The sequence below is a fragment of the Ceratotherium simum genome, chromosome 9, assembly GCF_057802395.1.
Source record: "Ceratotherium simum simum isolate JZ-2026a chromosome 9, ASM5780239v1, whole genome shotgun sequence".
NCBI lineage: Eukaryota > Metazoa > Chordata > Mammalia > Perissodactyla > Rhinocerotidae > Ceratotherium > Ceratotherium simum.
The window spans coordinates 67978628-67997199 of NC_141908.1; the positions used below are offsets into that span (position 1 = coordinate 67978628).

The following is an 18572-nucleotide window of genomic DNA, read 5'->3' on the forward strand; positions in this document are numbered from 1 at the left end:
CTTATTTTTTTCTTCCCAAAGCCTCCAGTGCATAGTTGTATATCCTAGTTGTAGGTCCTTCTAGTTCTTCTATGTGGGACGCCGCCTCAGCATGGCCTGATGAGCAGTGAGTAGGTCCATGGCCAGGATCTGAACTGGTGAGCCCCGGGCCACCAAAGCGGAATGCTCGAACTTAACTGCTGCACCACCAGGCCGGCCCCTGATTGTTTTTACTTTTGTTGTTGTTGTTTAATATCAGTATATGTGTTGTAGTGAAGTACTCGGGTTAATCTGTCATCCTTAAATAGCGCTCCTTCCTCCAGGGCATGTTAGATGTTAAAAAACAGAGATTTTAAACTTTTATTTCTGTACTTCCTAGAAAATATGAGATAGACATGGAGGCAAAAGCCGTAGTTTTGGGTGGAGGCCTTAGGGTACCATCATTCGGAATGAAGTCTCTAGGGAGAGCACTTCGTTAGCCTCTGTGTTAGTAAGCGAGGTTTGGGAATACTTCTCCTGCCCAGGCTAGATGAGTAGCTTGTCCATCTGCACTACAACCCTCTGTGTGAATCCACTTGCAGCTAAAATGAAAATAAATTATGTTTATTCTTTTATTTCTCATCAGAGACCCCAAGACTAGCTCTGGGGCAGATGTAAAAATAACTACTTTTTATTGACTCTGTTGCATGCCTGTCCCTGCCGGGCATTTGAAGTTCCTTATCACAAACCTTCTTGTCTGCCCTGTATGGAGGCTTTGTGGTTTCCATTTCCAGCCAAGGAGAGACCCAGAGAGGCTCAGTGACTTGACCAGGTTGCCACGTTGGTATCTAGTGGCAGAGCCATGGCTTCAAATCTAGATCTGACTCCTAAACTTCAAAGCAGTCCCACCTTCCTGGGTGCTAATGCTCATTCGCAAAGCACTTAAGTATGAAAAACACTACTGGGTTTATACCTTTCCTCCTACTAGTGTGATGTGAAGGGCAAAGTGTACACAGGACAGGGAGTCTTCGAAGACGGGGAGAGAGTGACGGTTATCATTTTCTAATGCAAGGAAGCTTATCCAAAAAAATTTTTAGTTTTGAGTAGAAAATTTAACAGTATAAATTACAAAATGTATTTCAGTGTAAGTCATTACCATTTGACAAACTAATTGTTTAGAATGAGGAAAAACAGTGTGTTGGGGAGATGGAGTAAATCAAGAAAAAATAGTTTATTTATACTGTACCTGTGACAGAATGTATCTAAGACAGCTTGACAACCAGTTAAAGGAGATGAAAAACCAAGAGCCAAAGTCCCTGGCACTCTTGTCCTCCCCTCATTTTTTTAAACATTAGTTAAAAGTGGATTCAGTTGATAGCCTTTCCTTTTCATTACGAACTTATCATGTTCCATGAACAAACACTGTCATTACCTCCAGTGTTATAAGTAATATCTTAGAGGAGAGGAAGGATATGTACAACAAGCAGTCAGGACCAGCTGTGTAGCTGACTGAATGGGCTCTTACTGTTCTGATCTCATCTGTAAGTTTTCTTCCTTCACTGAAATCCTGGAGACTCAGCAAAGAGATGGGAGGTGACAGTGTTCTTGATCCTGTGTGGGCTGGGAGTGCAAAGCAATCAGAGATAACTGGATGAGAGAAATGAAATTTGTTAATAGAGACCAGAAAGTCAGAGAATTGGGGCTTGAAGAAGAAAGACTTAGAGGAAACATCTGTTAGCAGTTCCAGAGGGTGGTTGGGGGTAGTGAGGAAGCGGGAGGGAAGAGGGTCAGAATATCCACCTACGCTGTTACTAAGCTTGTTGAAAAGAAAGCTGGTCTAATTTGATGTAGAGTGTTCACCTCTGGACCAGAAAAACAGAAGTATTACAGTCTGCTATTCATATAGAAAGTGTGAGAGAGAAAAGGAAAATGCACGTGTGAGGCTGAGAACATCTGCTGCAACAAGTCATTTTAAAGACAGCCAAGCAGTGGCTTTAAAGCAACTTGCTAGTATTTGGTGAGAAGGTTGAGGAGGAATGGGGGTGGAGACCAATGGGATGAGAGTAATTAGGTCATGAACAGCATCCCACCCTATATCCTTTATTTTGTCAGTGCTCAGACTCTCGCCAGTAAGGGAACACAGTGATTAATGGCAGCAGCCAAGAATGTGACATGAAGATAAATTGCTCATAGCATGGTACAGCTGGTTCCTGGGAAAAAAGCTTGAGAGACGTATAACAAAAGTCCTCCACCAAATATAATGTGCAAGGGACCAGTTTCTTGGGAATGTTCTCACTTCTGTTTCTAAGTCATATATTTTGGGTACTTAAAACCTGCTTTATATGTCATGAAGTGATAGCTGCTCAGTCCTGTAGTTTTCCTGTTCATGATGAGCTGTCAAAGACTGGTGGGGAAAATCAGGATGACTAACATACTCAGTTATAGAGAGACCACTAATTACTTCGATATTGTTATTTACTGCTTATTGCATGCTTTTATTTCTCTTTATTAATGATGGAGCAGTGTCCATTTTCCAAAACCTTTCACATGTAGAGTTTGAAGTTCCCCCTTCCAGCTTTTCCATATTCTCATGGTTGAATGATCCTGACGGTGGTGCCACCCTGTATTTGTATAGCAGTATGTACTTTTCCAAGATTTACCATTTGCATTACTTCATTTAATCCCCACAGATCTCCATTTGGCACATAAAGCAGATGGTTTAATCTCCGTTTAAAAATTGGGAACTCTGGAAATAATGAGGCTGACTTTCTTGCCTGAGAGCGCACATCTAGTTCCTAACATGAGAAGACCAGATCACTGTGTTCTCCTTCTGCAAGCTCCTGAACACTTTTGAGATTTGGAGCTCCCGGGGGTTCTGGTCTGGGCACAGTCCACTCAGGCCCTGTTAATGACTCTCTAGTCTGGTTCTCCAGCCCTGATCTTGCCCCAGGCTCCAAAGTCAGTGTACCTGCCTACCGACCTGATGACATACACGGAGGTCTCACCAGCAGATCAGACTTGACATGTCTCCAACTGAATCATCAACTTTCTGCTCCTCCTCAAACTTCCTGGTCCTCAGTTCCGTATTCTAGTGAATATTACCACCAAACCCTTGGGTGCCAAAGCCACATCTCAGGAATTCTTGTATTTCTCTGTTGCATCTGCCACCATCTGGGGCTAGGCCACTATTCTGTGGCCCTCTATTCACCATAGCCCTCTAATCAGTCTCCCTACCACCATCCTGTCCCCGTTGCATTCAGGTTGGGCTTTCTAGTGTGGATCTGATTAGCCTCTTCCTTGAGACCTGCAATGGCTTCTCTTTGCATTCAAGATAAAATCTAAAATTCCGTACGTGGCTTACCAGGCCTCACAGAATTTGGCCCTGCGTCAGCAGCTTCTCTCACCACTCCCTCTTTCTCGGGGTATTCCCTGTGTTAAATATTTTCCAGCTTCGCAGGAATATCCTGTTCTTTTTGCCTCCAGGCCTTTATATAAACTGCTCCCTTTCCCTGGAGAACTCTCTTCTTTCAAGTCTCAGCCAAGACGGAATGCCCTCTGGGAAGCGTCAGGTCCTCCGCTGTGCACTGGATCTTTGTCCGTTTCCCTCTCTAGACTGTATTTGTCAGAATGGCAGGACTCATTGTCTCTCTAGCACTGAGTAGAGTATAGAACCTGTTAGGCAAACAAGATCTTTTTGTTGAATGAATAAACAAGTGTTTCCAGATTTCCATTGTTTTTCCACTAAAACAGTTCCTCACCAGTATAGTCAATGTTGTCTTGCTGGTTTTAGTGTTAAATGCCTAGTTCCTGCTCATTTGTACTGTGTAAATATCCCTAAAATTTATTTTATTCCCCTGTATCACAGAGATGTAGTAAGTCACTCATAGTATGCTGTTTTTTACTCAGATTAAATCTGATGGCTTTTTGAGTGAACTTAATAAATATCAGTAACAAACACTTATTGGGCAATTTCTATGTGGCAAGTACTGTGGTACTCTTGTTATCCCCATTTTACAGATGAGGAAACAGACACAGAAAGATGAAACAATCATTCCAGTATCACAGCAAATAAGTAGTAGAATTGGATTTTTAACTCAGTGCAAATCATAGAGTTAAACCAGTTCAGCTTATGACATAGAGCTGTAGGAGAAATGCCTCTGTTTACTGTTGTGAGTTTCATAAAGGTGGTGACTCTGGGATTTTATGGTTCGAGCATAGGTTTGGAAGCCATTGTCTGTAGCTGTAAAATGAGGGAAACCCAGGGTTGTTTGTGTGAGGATTAAATGAGATAAAAATGTAAAATACAGAACATAGGCAGGAGCCAGGTCATAGTAGGCACTGAAAAATGGTAGCTGCTCTCACTGATGTTGTTTTCTAAGTCTTCTATCTAGCCTACCGCATTGAACTTAGAACTTAAAGGAGAGTTGGCTAAAGAGAAAGTTGGATTTTTAGGTCTACATAAGTTCTTAGGAGAACAATGGAATGACTAAGAAAAAGTGCACTTTTCATTTAGATTTAGAGTATGTACACCTGTATAAAGTTCCTTCTAGCTCAGCTAATGATTATATTCTATACATTCCTCTGAGCCAAAGGTCATTGGTCTTGTTGGGGCCTAGAAAGGTGGCTCTTTTCAATACTTTAAAAATGCTGATTATACTAGACCCAGCATAAAGCTACATAAGACTATCTCAAGATGTAAAGATGTAACATTTATTTGCTACTGACTCTATTTTATTTCATGTCTTTGAACTTTAAGAAATGGCAGATTATCGGGGCCAGCCCCGTGGCATAATGGTTACGTTTGGCATGTTCTGCTTTGGCAGCCTGGGTTTGTGGGTTTGGATCCCAGGTGCTGACCTACACCATTTGTCAGCCATGCTGTGGTGGTCACCCACATACAAAGTGGAGGAAGATTGGCACAGATATTAGCTCAGGGCTAATCTTCCTTAAGCAAAAAGAGAGGAAGATTGGCAGCAGTTGTTAGCTCAGGGAGAATCTTCCTCAGCAAAAAAAAAAAAAAAAAGTGGCAAATTAATTATTACTTAGGAAATGAATTTTGGTAGATGAAGTATTTGAAAACATGAGATCTGCAGTGGAAAAATAATTTTTTGAAAAGACCCTGGTGGGGAAAAATCCCCATCATGATATTTGTAGTTTATAAGTTTTGTGTGAAGCTATAAACAGGCGGAAAGAAGAAACTTGAAAAAAGTAATAGATGGATTGGCACTAATGTATATAAGGTATGAAACAGAAATAATTTAAGTTGAAGTGTTGTCCAGGTGTAGAGCTCCCCAAATGGGCTCTATTGAAATAACAATTTAGTAATATTGATAAATTTATTCAGCAGTTATTTCATGCTAAAGGTAATATCTCATTTGCTCTATCTCACTTGGTCCCCACAACAACCCTAATAGATAGGTTCTCTTATCCTTATTTTTGATATGAGGAAACTAAAGTTCAGAAAGGTTAAGTTACTCATCCAGCATCACATAGCTCAAAAGTGGTGGAGTTGGCACGTGTATACAGATCTTTCTGATTCCAAAGCCCCGTTGCCTGTCCCATGATACAGCAGAGGAGAAACCACAAGTCAACATGGAAGAATTCTTCAGAAATTCAGATTAGGGTTATTGAATAGCACTTTAAAGAAAATTTACTTTGAATCTTTACCACATTATATATAACAGAATAAATCCAGATGAATTAGAGAGTTAAATTAAAAAAACAAACAACAAAATAAAGGTTTAGAAAAACTGGAGGGTAGATTTGAGTACTTATCAAATCTCTAAAGCAGAATGCCTTTCTAAGCTTTATAGCTTTATAGCAAAAGAAGAAATCACAAAATAAATTATAAGTATATCCAACTACAATATATAAAATTACAAAGTTTTTTGAATATCAAAACTAAAATATAAATTGGCAAAAATTAAGAAAACAACACCACCCAGTGCTGGCAAAAAAACTGTCATATAGTGCTGATGGTATGATAAACCAGTAAAGGCCCTTGGGGAAAGTATGTGCAAGACATAAAAATGTTCATCCCTCTGCAATATTTCTACTTCTGGGAACTATTGTATTGGATAATCTAAACTATGGAAAATGCTATTTCCATGAAAATATTTTTGCAGTGTTTTTCATAAAACCAAAATTAAGGAAAAGAATCTACATGTCCAGTATGAGGTTAGTGATTAAATATCAAACTGCTAGATGAAACGTTATATGAAATGTTTATAACCATTATTATCAGTGATCGTGTGGTTTGCATTCCAATGAAAACAATATGGCTGTATAAATTTTTTCATCTTTTTCATTTGTGTTTTTACTGAGGTTACAACTGTAGAAATAAGGTAATTGTACCATAGAAGACTGAAATTAAATATTATACGTTAAATTCTTAATCACGATTACTTTGGTAGTAGGATTATGGTAGTTTGCTTTATTTTCTGAGTTTTTGATAATATGGTTGTTTTAGGTACAAACACTAAGTAAAAAGGACTTATTCTTTGACCCACAGGATGGGTTTCCAGATTTCCAGGACTCCATGCAGACACTCTTCCAGCAGGCTAAAGCCAAGAGTGAAGAACTCGCTGCTCTTAGTTCACAGGTAACAGGAACCACCAGTTAATATTTCGTAATAATATCTATAGGTTGAAAATAAATGGCTGCTTCAACTAGCTACAGTTCTAAGCATCCAAGGACTGAATTTATTTCTGGTGGTTTTTAAAATGTCACCTGACCCACAGCTGTATAAACAAGATAACAGTAACAGCTTGGTTTGATCTGGGTGATGAGCAGAATCTGATACAGTGATACTTATTTATTCTTTGTACTTTTGTAGGAAGTAAGACAGATTCCCTTCTCAAGAAAACTCAAAAGAAGCAATTTGGTACAGGAAACAGCCGTGTTGATTATAGCTGTGTGTAATACAATTCTGAGATAAAATAAAATAGTACTTGTTCTCAATAAAGTATCAATAGTCAACATTGTAGCTATAGTTATGATTTATTTCACATATAATGATTTAACATATTAATTGTTAAGTGAAAATAATTAACATTAATTGTTAAATTAATATGTAGCTTCAGGTGCTTTTGCTATTAAGTTATTTAATTGTGTATGCTGAAATTAATGTTTTAAAAAGTCCTTTCTGGGGCCGGCCCGGTGGTGCAAGCAGTTAGGTGCGCGCGCTCCGCTGCTGTGGCCCGGGGTTCGCTGGTTCGGATCCCGGGCACGCACTGACGCACCGCTTATTAAGCCATGCTGTGGCGGCGTCCCATATAAAGTGGAGGAAGATGGGCACGGATGTTAGCCGAGGGCCAGTCTTCCTCAGCAAAAAGAGGAGGATTGGCATCAGATGTTAGCTCAGGGCTGGTCTTCCTCACAAAAAAATAAAAAATAAAATAAAAAGTCCTTTCCGCAAGCATCACCTTTTAGAAAGCGCTGTAAGTTTTATTCCTGTTGCTCTTTTCCCTAGTGACTGCTTTTGGTCAAATTTAGTGGTGCCAAGTTTTGTTTTTTCGCCTTAAGAGGATAAAAAATACATTTCCCCCTTGGAAATCTTATTGAAATTTTATCAATTAATAAGTAACAAGTTCAAATGAATTGAAGTTATGGTTGCTTTTGATCTGGTTTATGTGTGTTCAAAAAAATAGTATAAGCTTTTATTCTGTTCTGTGAATTAATATATTTTACCTATTGGTTTTTACTATTGTGAATAGGGATTTTTTTCTAACTAATTTTATATAGCAGCTTACTTGTACTACTCTTTTATATAGCATGGTAGTGATTCATATCTGCATTTTGACTATTACCTCCTTGGCAAAATTTCACAAGTGCGCTGCTTTGAATATCACGTATAAGTAATTTAGAGCCATGCATAGGGAAGGAACTTATAAAACACATGCAGAGATAAATTTATATGTCAGCCAACTAATTGTGGATTTTAAAACATGTTTTTTTATGATTGGTTGGAAAATACTGCAGTTTCATTCCATGATGAAGGTGAAGATCCGCATTGGCACTGATGTTTTTCTGCATAATTTGCATTGTTTAATTTTAGTAGGAGGTGTGTTTGTCTTGTTCTTCTAGACAGCCGTTTTACACCTTTTCTCCCCCAAACATACTGTCATCATATCAGAATCTGTGTAGTGCCAAATCCTAAAATAAAAATGCCAAGATCTCACCTTATGCGTTAGAAGCAGTTTATAGCAGATGTTGCTGTTGCTCTGAGGGTCCTTTCTAAAAAAATCTTTTAAAGGACTCAGTACCTTGAAAAACAAAGCTAAGGTTATTTTGCTTTGAGCTGAAATGGAATTCTCTTTATAGGATTGAGCAGAAAGATTTTTTTTTGTACAAAATCCAACATTTTATGTTTTAACATGATATAGACATCTGTGCATATTTATGGAACATGTATCCCACATGAACTGCAAACTAATTTTAATGAATACTAAATATGTTTGCTGGAGTCTGAAATTGGCATCTTTAAACCATTAAAAAATCTAGAATGTTTTATTTACTGATTTTATTTTTGCTTTACTTATAGCAGCCTGAAAAGGTGATGGGAAAGCAGATGGAGTTCCTTTGCACCCAAGCTGGCTATGAGAGACTGCAGCATGCTGAAAGGAGACTATCTGCAGGGCTTTACAGGCAAAGCTCAGAAGAGCACAGCCCTAATGGCTTGACTTCTGATAACCCTGAGGGACAAGGTACCTCTCTGGAAAATCCTACACCTTTAGAGCCAGTTACTATGTGCACTTCAAAGAGAAACAAGAATTTGCTGATTTTTAAATCTTGATATTTTATAGAGTTTGTTTTATAGATTCTCTATCAAAATTAATTTTTAAATTGTCCCTTTTTCAAAAAATGAAAGAATTCATCCTACAAATTTAATTTGTAAAGTTTTTGTTTTTTTTTTTACCTTATTATCCCTAAACAGTAGCTGGCACGTGCAGTTGACATGTATTTTGTAAAGGGTGAGTGGGAATGAGAGATGTGTAAAGAGTAGAGATCGTTTTTCCCAAAGAAACAGATTCCATGAGAGATGTTTATCACTTTTGTCTGTTTGTTTGATGGGGAAGATTCACCCTGAGCTAACATCTGTTGCCAATCCTCTTTTTTGCTTGAGGAAGATTAGCCCTGAGCAAACATCTGTGCCAGTCTCCCTCTATTTTGTATGTGGGTCGCTGCCACAGCATGGCTGATGAGTGGTGTAGGTCTGCACCCGGGCTCCGAACCTGTAAAACTGGGCCGCTGAAGTGGAGCACGCCAGACTTAACCACTATGCCACAGGGCTGGCCCCTATCATTTTTTAAAAGATCAAAACTTTGTATTTTTTTAGACTTCAAAAACAGATTTGTCTGTGAAATTTATAACATTTGGTTCCTAAGAGAATATGGTAACTGCTTCTAAAGTATTGTGACAAGAATACAGAGATTTGAAGAGATGGTATACGAATGGAGAGACTTGAAGAAATTTTGTCTTCTTCCAGGTTTCACATTGGCCTGCAGACCCTATGAAAATATTTCATGTGGTGTATACTAAACTCTTAGGTTTAGAAAACTAGGATTCATGGATATTTTTACGATTTAAAAAATTATTTCACTTTTTGGTATTTGCACATGAATAAAATCTCCAGTCATTGTCATTCACTCATTCAACGCATCTTTTTAGTGTCTCCTGTGTGCCAGGCACAGTTGTGGTAGCACTGAAGATGCAGCAGTGAACGCGACATAGACCCTTCTCACTTGCTGCTTATACTCCAGTGGAGGAAGGTGTGCAGCATATAAGTGCAGAAATATATCCTCTGGTTTCAAAGAGTGATAAGTGAAGAAAAACAATAATTTTGTAGAACCTTCTTTTTTTTATATATTATTGTTATACTTTTCTAGAGAGTGGTTATTATTGTCAAAAAAATAAGATTTCTTTCTAAGTAAGAATACCGTCCTAGCCAGCATTCTCCAGCTCTAGAGTGAAATATTACGTGTCAGCAGATCAGAGTATTGGAGAACATTCTTCCTTTTTTAAATATTACAGAAGCTTTTTAGTTGAGGTCTTGTTTAACTTCCCCAGTCATCCTTGACAGGTAAGACTTAAGAGTTAAGAAGCAAAGGCATTAGTGAAAGATTTGATGACTCTGATTTGTGACACCGGGATAATTCGGTGTGGGGTGGCAATTTGCTAAGTGTGATAGATTTAGGTTTATGACAAAGAATATGATGTGGTGTATAAAGCATTTTTTACTGTATCTGTGCTAATTCTGTTTTTTCATGGATTTGCCATAGGTTTTGTTGTTATTTTTATTAATAGACAGTTGGCTCGAAGCCATCTCTGTCTCTCTAGTATTTGTTATTATGTGGTTAATGACATGCTTTGGTAAAATGGTTCCACTGGTAAGAAACTGCCTTCCAGGGGGGAATGTATTATATGCCAAAGTTGGAGTGCTTACTGGAAACATCAGTCTTTTGTTTAGTTCATGTTTAGCGTTTAAAAATGTCCAGGCAGAACTGTAAACCTTGGGACTAGCACAAATTGCCATTTTCCTCCTCAATTATTATTTAAAATATTTCTCCAACTATTATTTAAATTCTTCAGTGCCTATTGACTGTCCTTACTTCTTTCCTAAGGAGTGTTTAGGCAGTTTGTGAAAACTTGTTTTTAAGAAAAACCATGGTGTGTTTTTAATGTTATTCATGTTGGGTTTTTTTTTCTCTCGTTTTCATTAGGAGAAAGACCTTTGAATCTCCGAATGCCTAATTTACAGAACAGACAGCCCCATCATTTTGTGGTGGATGGGGAGCTGAGTAGACTTTACCCCAGTGAGGCAAAGTCCCACTCGTCAGGTGAGAATGTGCTATATGATTAGAGAGAGTAACACTCGAATAAAGCATCTTTAAATTCTGTTCTCCTACCTCCCACTGTGTCCCCCACAAAAAAGGTCATTACTAACCATGTTACTAGTCAGTTTTTCTTGCCTTGGAAATAATAGATTGCCATAATAATAGCCAGTCTTTATGAACATGGTATCCAAAGAATTGACAGGGAAAAACTCATGAAGGTTGAGATTATTTTGATTAGCTATTACATGAATAGTGACTTTTATACAGAATTTTAAGCCAAATAATAAATGGCTGGTTTGAGTTATGTAATTGCCTTTTTCTGGCCTTTCATAATATGAAATTGGTGGGTTACATATTTGCTCTCATGGTAAGAAAACCTTCTGTACCAAAATCTAAACTTTTCATGCAGATGCATTTTGGGGATGATATTCATATCTCAAAAGTAAACTGAACTCCTCCATAAAAGGATAAGCTGTTCCTTATTATAGATAGATGTTTACATATTTTTACCCAAGTAAAGTAAGTTAGACAAAGTTAAAGTGTTAGAGACCAACACCATTTGAAAGAATCTAGTATCATTCAATCTTGGAGTTAAAGGAACTTTAGGAGTCACTTCAAGTCAGTTGCTCCATCTGTAAAATAGAAATAATTTCTAACTCATAGAGTAGTTATGAGGATTAAACAAGATAGCATGTATGAATTGCCTGGCTGATAGGAATTCAATAAGTGGTAGCTACTATTTTTATTATTATTCTTATGCGGAATTTAAAATCCACTTCATATAGAGAGGGTAAATTCATAAATTGAATTGCCTAGTTTCAGATAAGCTATTGGTATTGCTTACTTTTCTAGAATCCTTTTCAGAGTGTGTGTGTGTATATGTAACCCCCAGTATTAGTACTTCACGGGAATATTACATTTTATTGTCATTCTGTAGTGTTTGTGTGAGATTGAACTAACAATACACACATAACTTCAAGTATTGACTCCTCATGAAAGGAGAGTCTTCATTCTTTTGTCCCTGTTTCTCCCACTGTAATGTTCCATGGCTAGAGAAACTTTTAAAAATAGTTCCTTGTTTAAACATGAAAGATGTTTTTCTGTCTCATTTCTTCATTGATAGTAAATATTTTAGCCAGTAATTTTGTTGTATATGAGTGACCGGTTTTATGTATTTTATTTGTCATATTGGGCCAAGCATTAAATAAAAATTGATATGTTCTTTTTTTTTTTTTGTGAGGGAGATCGGCCCTGAGCTAACATCTATTGCCCATCCTCCTCCTTTTTTTCTTCCCCAAAGCCCCAGTATATAGTTGTATGTCATAGTTGCACATCCTTCTAGTTGCTGTTTGTGGGACGCCGCCTCAGCATGGCCGGACAAGTGGTGCGTCAGTGCGCGCCCGGGATCCGAACCCGGGCTGCCAGTAACAGAGCGCACGCACTTAAGCGCTAAACCATGGGGCCGGCCCCAAAAATTGATACGTTCTATATGCTAAGTGCTTTATTTGCATTTCATGATTTGACTCTCACACCACCCTATATGGATACTCTTTCCATTTTGTAGATGAAGACAGTAAGGCTTAGAGAGGCTGTAACTTGCCCAGAGGTGTATACAGCTAGTAATTGGCAGAGATGGAATTTAAATCCAGAATCTAAGCTCTTAACTGCAATTCTATAAACATAAAATTTTTTATATGGAATTGCAGAATCATGAATAGTTGGTACTGTTTGCTTTGGAATTTGGGGGTTTGTTTTATCAGTTTGTTTGAGTTGTTTTTTTGTGATCCGTTGATTTAAAGTATCAACAGACTTTTTGTTTCTATTTTTATGCAGAGAGCCTTGGGATTTTAAAAGACTACCCTCACTCAGCTTTTACGTTAGAAAAGAAAGTCATCAAAACAGAGCCTGAAGATTCAAGATAGCTGTGATTCTCCCACTGTTCTCTGGAAATGGCATCAGATTTAAGGATAATGCTCCATCATAGAAATAAGCCTTAATAACCAATGTTGCCTCATTCAGCTCAAACAGATTTCATAGCCAAAGCATCAGGACAGATACAGTGGTCTGTGGAAACCAAGAAGACAGAACAGCCACAAAAGAGAAAATTGAGAGAATGTTGCAATCTGTAACAGAAATATTGATCTATTCACATTCCTGTGTAAATCGTTTTATGTGGAAAGGCTTACAAATTAATATTGTAAGCATTCGTTATTTAAGAATGTACAATGTATTTGTGTAATTTATAGAAGTAAAATCTAGATGTTGAGACCTGTTCGGTCGAATAGATGTGGATATAGTTTATTTTACTTGAAATTTCGTTGTCTACTTTAAGTGTATTTAGCATAAATATTATTATGTGTCAGAGTTTAGAATCTTTTCAGTCATAAAAAAGAAAGTTTAAGTGATGTAGTTATTGGCAAGGTTGCAGTGACTTTGGAAAAACGGAAAGCAAATACTCAAACGAAGGACAATATTGTGGATTTAATATTTGATAACACTGATTTTGTTTAATAAGAAATATGTCATTTTTAGTAGTAAAATGTCATTTTTACTGGCTTAATCAGGCACATTTACACAATTAATAAATATTGGAGTAAAGTTAAAAAGATGAGCAACAGAGAAAATCTCTTTTACCTAGTTGACCCAGATTGCATTATATGATAGCTACTTAAGATGTAACAAAAATAGGAAGTAAAACAAAAAATATTACTTAGAGAACTTGAAACAAGTAGACTGATGTGTAAAAGCTTGACTTAAATGTTGCTGTTTCAGAATGTGTTCAATAGATTAAGATTTAGGAGGTTAACGCTAAATGTGATCAGGACGGTGACTGTTAGCAAGGCTATAATATGTAATGGAGTTGGTACCGTTTTATATCCAGAATTCTTCTCTACGTACCAGAGTCAGAGGAACTAGGTGGCTCTCCCTGGGAAATGTCTTCCCACCCAGACCATCACAAGTGTGGGCAATCACTGCATCCACATGTGCAGGCGTATTTCTGTCACGGTTTAGTTGACACCTATATTCTTTATTTATTTTACAGTTTCATTTTTGTACACCTTTCAGATTTGTGAATGCAATTTTTTCTAAAAATTCCCATTTTAACTTGAAAGTATGTATTGATTCCCCCTATTTAATTAATGGGCTGTGTGCATATATATGGGGGTGTGCTTAAATGTTAATAACGTACTTGTATACTTATGTGAATTTCACATTGTAATCCGTAGTAAAAAAAAAAAAAAAACCAAATACCACTTGTACCAATTTAATTTTTTCTGTTGGTTTAAGAGGAAAAGATATTTGACAGTTTTACCTACTTCCTTCCAGATTCATCTAAACCCAGATATTGCCAAGAAGAGCGTATTGACTTGGAATATGTGTTTTTTTGTTTTCAGTTCTGCTTTAGGTCATAACTGTGTAAAAAATATTGTCATAATCTGTTATACTAAAATTCATCAGCCAAATGTTAGATGAAATGTCTGCACTGTAGTCTCTGATCACTGTCACATATATAATTGCTTTTCATTTCGATTTGTAGAAAAGCTTTACAGTAGAAACACCAGTAAACAACTTTTATACTATTAAAAGGCTTTTTCCCTTCCTAAATGTTTTAATTGTACCATAGTGTTTTGCCCACTGAAGAAGCTTTCTATGGACCTTGCAACTTTGTTGCTAGCTTGAGGTTGATTATTGTGGTTGTATCGTTCCCTGTGTGTAGAAATAGTATGAGTACGATTTAAATAGATTGTTGAGTTTTTAATATTAGCCATAGAACTGGTTAGTATCTCAGTAGTTTCATGAAACGTTTCCTGTATTCTAATCTATTTTGAGAAATTTTGTGGGTTTTTTTAATTGTCTTCGAGTTCGAGTTTATGGATTTTAATAAGCAACAATTTTTAAAGATGCAGTAATCTTCCAACTAATATTTATCCATCTTTCATAGCCCCACAAACTGCATCTTTAAATCCATGAATAAGTTTCCTTAAATATCATACTTTTCTGGTCTTTCGAGCGTAGTGATAAAGCGGAAGCACAAGAAAATTTTCAGTAGAATATAGTTTTTATTTTGTAAACACTAATGTATTAAACTTGCTATACATTGAAACAAATAATATATATTTTTATTTGAATTGTATATATGAATTGGATGTTATAACTAGTTGATTTTTTTCGTTGTATTAGAGGTATTTTCACTGAATAAGGTCAATTGGTTACCTCAGTATTACAGCCAATATAGTCCAAGGGACCATTTCTCCCCAAGTCTGTGTTGTACTTTATTATGTGAAGTCTGTGTTTCTGTGACTCTTAGAGCTGTTGGTGAGGTGGGACGAGTACACTTGCTTCCTGTGGCAATAAAGATTTTCTGTGCCTCACACATTGACGTTTATAGAACTTTCTGCCTAGCACTTTCCGCAGTAGGTAATATTAGCCTATTCTGCCTCCCCTCCTGATTATTTGGGCTGGGCCTGGGTGTTAGGGGCCAGGGGCTTATGTCTTAAGACTAAATATTATTGTCAGCTACCTTTATTTCCAGAAAGTTATTTGGCAAATAGGTATTCAGTTGACTCTGGCAGAAAAAGTTTGGTTTACATTGTTCTCACTTATGGGAAGCTTACAAAGACATTTAAAAAACTACCCACCATATCTAACCAACTAAATTAAAAAGAGGAACGTTAAGATTTAGCACTTACACTAATATTTGTAAAAGTGTTAATGTGATTGGGCCTCAGTATTACAGGCTAATTGTATGCAATTGAGCTGACCTGTGGTAGAGAACCAGCAGAAAGCCTTGCAGCGAAGTTGCAATTGACGAGTGTGGTAGAGGAATGCAGAGTTTCAATGCGTCTGCACTGTGCTAGCTGCTGGGGTGAGGGTGGAGGCCACGGGAGAAATGAAGACCTGCTCCCTGCCCTTGGGGACCCCAAGGCCTAGTTGAATGGAAGCTAATCCCACTCAGATAAAATACAAAGCTGAGTGTGTTACAGACTTGGGATGAATAAGGAGCTAACATTTAGGTGTGTTCTGTGTTCAGAAGGTGTTATGGGAGTAGGCACCTTACAGGTGAGAGAAAGCAGAGTTAGTGAGTGAGACTTAGATTAGCCAGGGTCTCTTAACAGAAAGAAGTGAGATGTGACATAAAGCCATAGTGGTAGTGCATTCCACTCTGAGGCCACTTAAAGTTATAACAGTTTTATTGTGAATATCGGTTACATCTGCTTGCCGGGATAATTCTTTTCACAGTCCCACCACTGAACCTGTCAAAAGACGGGGAAAAATGTGCTTTTACCTGTCTTTAATTAGTAAAACCACTTGGGTAAAAGCTTTAGGATTTGGTGATTATGAGGCTACTAGCATCTAGTGTACCTTTACAATTACAGTTGATGGTATTTAAGACTTAAAACCTAATAAGCAGGCAAGGAATTTCCTAACATATGGTCTGCTCAGTTGGCTGCTCAAATGTTGAAGTATTACTGACACAATACCCATTTTGCTGTGACTTCGCCTAAGACAGCAGAGTCTTCAAAAGAAAGTCAACCAAAGTATTAACCTAATGAAACTAGGAGGTCTGTCTCTTATAGGAAATGAATTCAGTTAGTAAAGAGCTGAAGTTAGAATCAAACAAATGTGTTGTGTTTCTAACAGCTTGAAGCATATGACCAAATATGGTAGCTGCTGTTTAACTAAAAACCACCTTATGGTCCAGCTGTGTGCATGGGTAGTGGGTGTTTCAGGGAATCCAAGCTTATTTATTCATTATTATCTGTGGGTGTCCTCCTAAGTGAGAGTCTCAAGTGGGCCTCCAGAGTTAAAAGAATGATCCAATGTCCAGAAATTTATTTTTATTGTAAATATGTTTAATCTCAAAAACCTTACTGTTAACTATTTCCTTAGTGACCCTGTAAGAGGATTTGTATTTTACACAGAAGTGATCAAAAGCTAAATGCTAGGGCTAGCGTTTTACTTTTTGAGTATGCAAGGTTAAAGCTTTAAAACCTCTTCTCTGGCTTTGTTTCTACTGACCTATGAAAATTAAAAAAAAATAATCATCATCATCTTGAAGGTGTTTTTATTTTTTGTGTGCAGACAAAGCTAATCAAATTTATTTTTTAAGTTTATAACCAACTTATTCAAGTTAGAATCCAAAAACTTTAAGTTTTTAAATTCAACTTACAAATCTTTTTCTATCCATAAGGTTAGCAAATTTTCACAATCACTTTTAAAGGACCCATGAATAATGATTGGTTCCACTTAACGAAATAGGTTAATTTAGCTCCATTATTTCTTTATTCTTTCATATTCTTCCTGTCTTTTAAGGGCCACAAAATTTTTAGGTATTAAAGCAACATCGTGTTCAGTTCTGTGTCTCCTGGTTGTGTCTATTTGGTCACAATTTCCAAGGTTATTCTTCTGACAGCTAAATAATCTGCCTCCACATTGTCACTCCAATAATGTTAAAGGTCTAGTCTTGACCAGTTTACCTTCAATTAAAGGAAATCTTCATGACATTTTTGTAGCAATTGGATAAAACTCTCAGAAACAAGGAACATTGGAAATGAATCCAATAAAATACCAATCTTAGTTTTATTTCAACATCCATATGAAATATTTAGTTATGATCCTTTTTCTGTCGTCTTATTGCCTGATTCCAGACACTTAAGTGAGAAATTGCCTGTATTTAATTTTTTTTACTTTATTATGCAATTGCTGTCTAAGTTTTCTAATGTAACGTCTCAAGAGAATTGAGTTCTTCACAATCTCAGAGAAATAGAGTTAAGTGAATGCTGTCATCAAACATAGTGTTGTAAAATGCAGATCAAGTACATATAACCCTGGTTCAAGATGGTAGTGCACACAAATGTTAAAATCAAGTCAAGAATTTTTCTCGTCAACTTATTAAGAGTGGCAAATTTTCTGAATTTCCTGGTAGTCCAAACAACTTGGTAATCACCTAGGCTAGTTTTGCTGTGGGTGAGCACCGATGACGGTATAAGTTAGATTGTGCTTCATATTTACACATTCTGAAACCTTATGAGTCATCTTTGCATTAAAAGTTTGCACCTCATAAATTTATGTTTAAAGTGCCATGTTCAGCACCCACACACAATCCTAAGCAAGCAAGGCCATTCTCTTATTGTCACAGACACGCTCTGCTGACAGATTACTTAGGCTCAAGTATGTAGGCCGATAGTTAAGTAGTGCATACGTAGGTGGAATCTTACCGGTAACTGGTTCAGCAGAGGCATTTTATAATTTTCTGAGACTACCTACCATGCTCAATTGTGAACTGTTAAACCAAACATCTGGGGTCTAGCCCCATACCCTGCCAGTTATTATCCTTCCCAGAAGACAGTGATTTCATTGGTAGCATATTCTCACACTGTAGGCCCTCCAGAGTCTCATTTTAGTTATGTTTCAAAAAAAATTAGACTCTTTCCACTCGCAAGTCACTGACAACATAGTGTAAGGATGTTGTCCATCAACAGTTAAAATATTACATCCTTTTCCTTTCTGACTTCAGCCAGTGATTCTATCATCAGAACATGCCCATATATTGATTGAGTGAATTTCTTTTGCATGCATTGGCCAACTCTCAAGGTGGACATATCTCTCTGATTTTTATCAATGAGAAGACAGCTTGTATAATGAGACAGACATCACAGATATAGCTAGGTACTTAACTCCAATTCTTAGGGTATTAAACGGCAATTTACACTTTTTTAAAAAAAATTAACATTTCAAGGTGAAATCAATTCGAGTTCACCTAATTTAAGCAAAGAA

At 37.0% G+C, this 18572-nt stretch overlaps 1 protein-coding gene across 1 annotated transcript in view; it reads left to right on the plus strand.

Moving 5' to 3' along the window:
- Nucleotides 1–15166, plus strand: part of NAB1 (NGFI-A binding protein 1) — a 39827-nt gene extending 24661 nt beyond the window's left edge. Inside the window, exons 5-8 of the mRNA XM_004426740.3 lie at nt 6470–6559; nt 8501–8663; nt 10680–10796; nt 12627–15166. Of these exons, the coding sequence (XP_004426797.1) occupies nt 6470–6559; nt 8501–8663; nt 10680–10796; nt 12627–12715 (459 nt within the window). The 3' untranslated portion in view covers nt 12716–15166. The remainder of the gene's footprint in view (nt 1–6469; nt 6560–8500; nt 8664–10679; nt 10797–12626) is intronic.
- Nucleotides 15167–18572: the final 3406 nt, after the last annotated feature.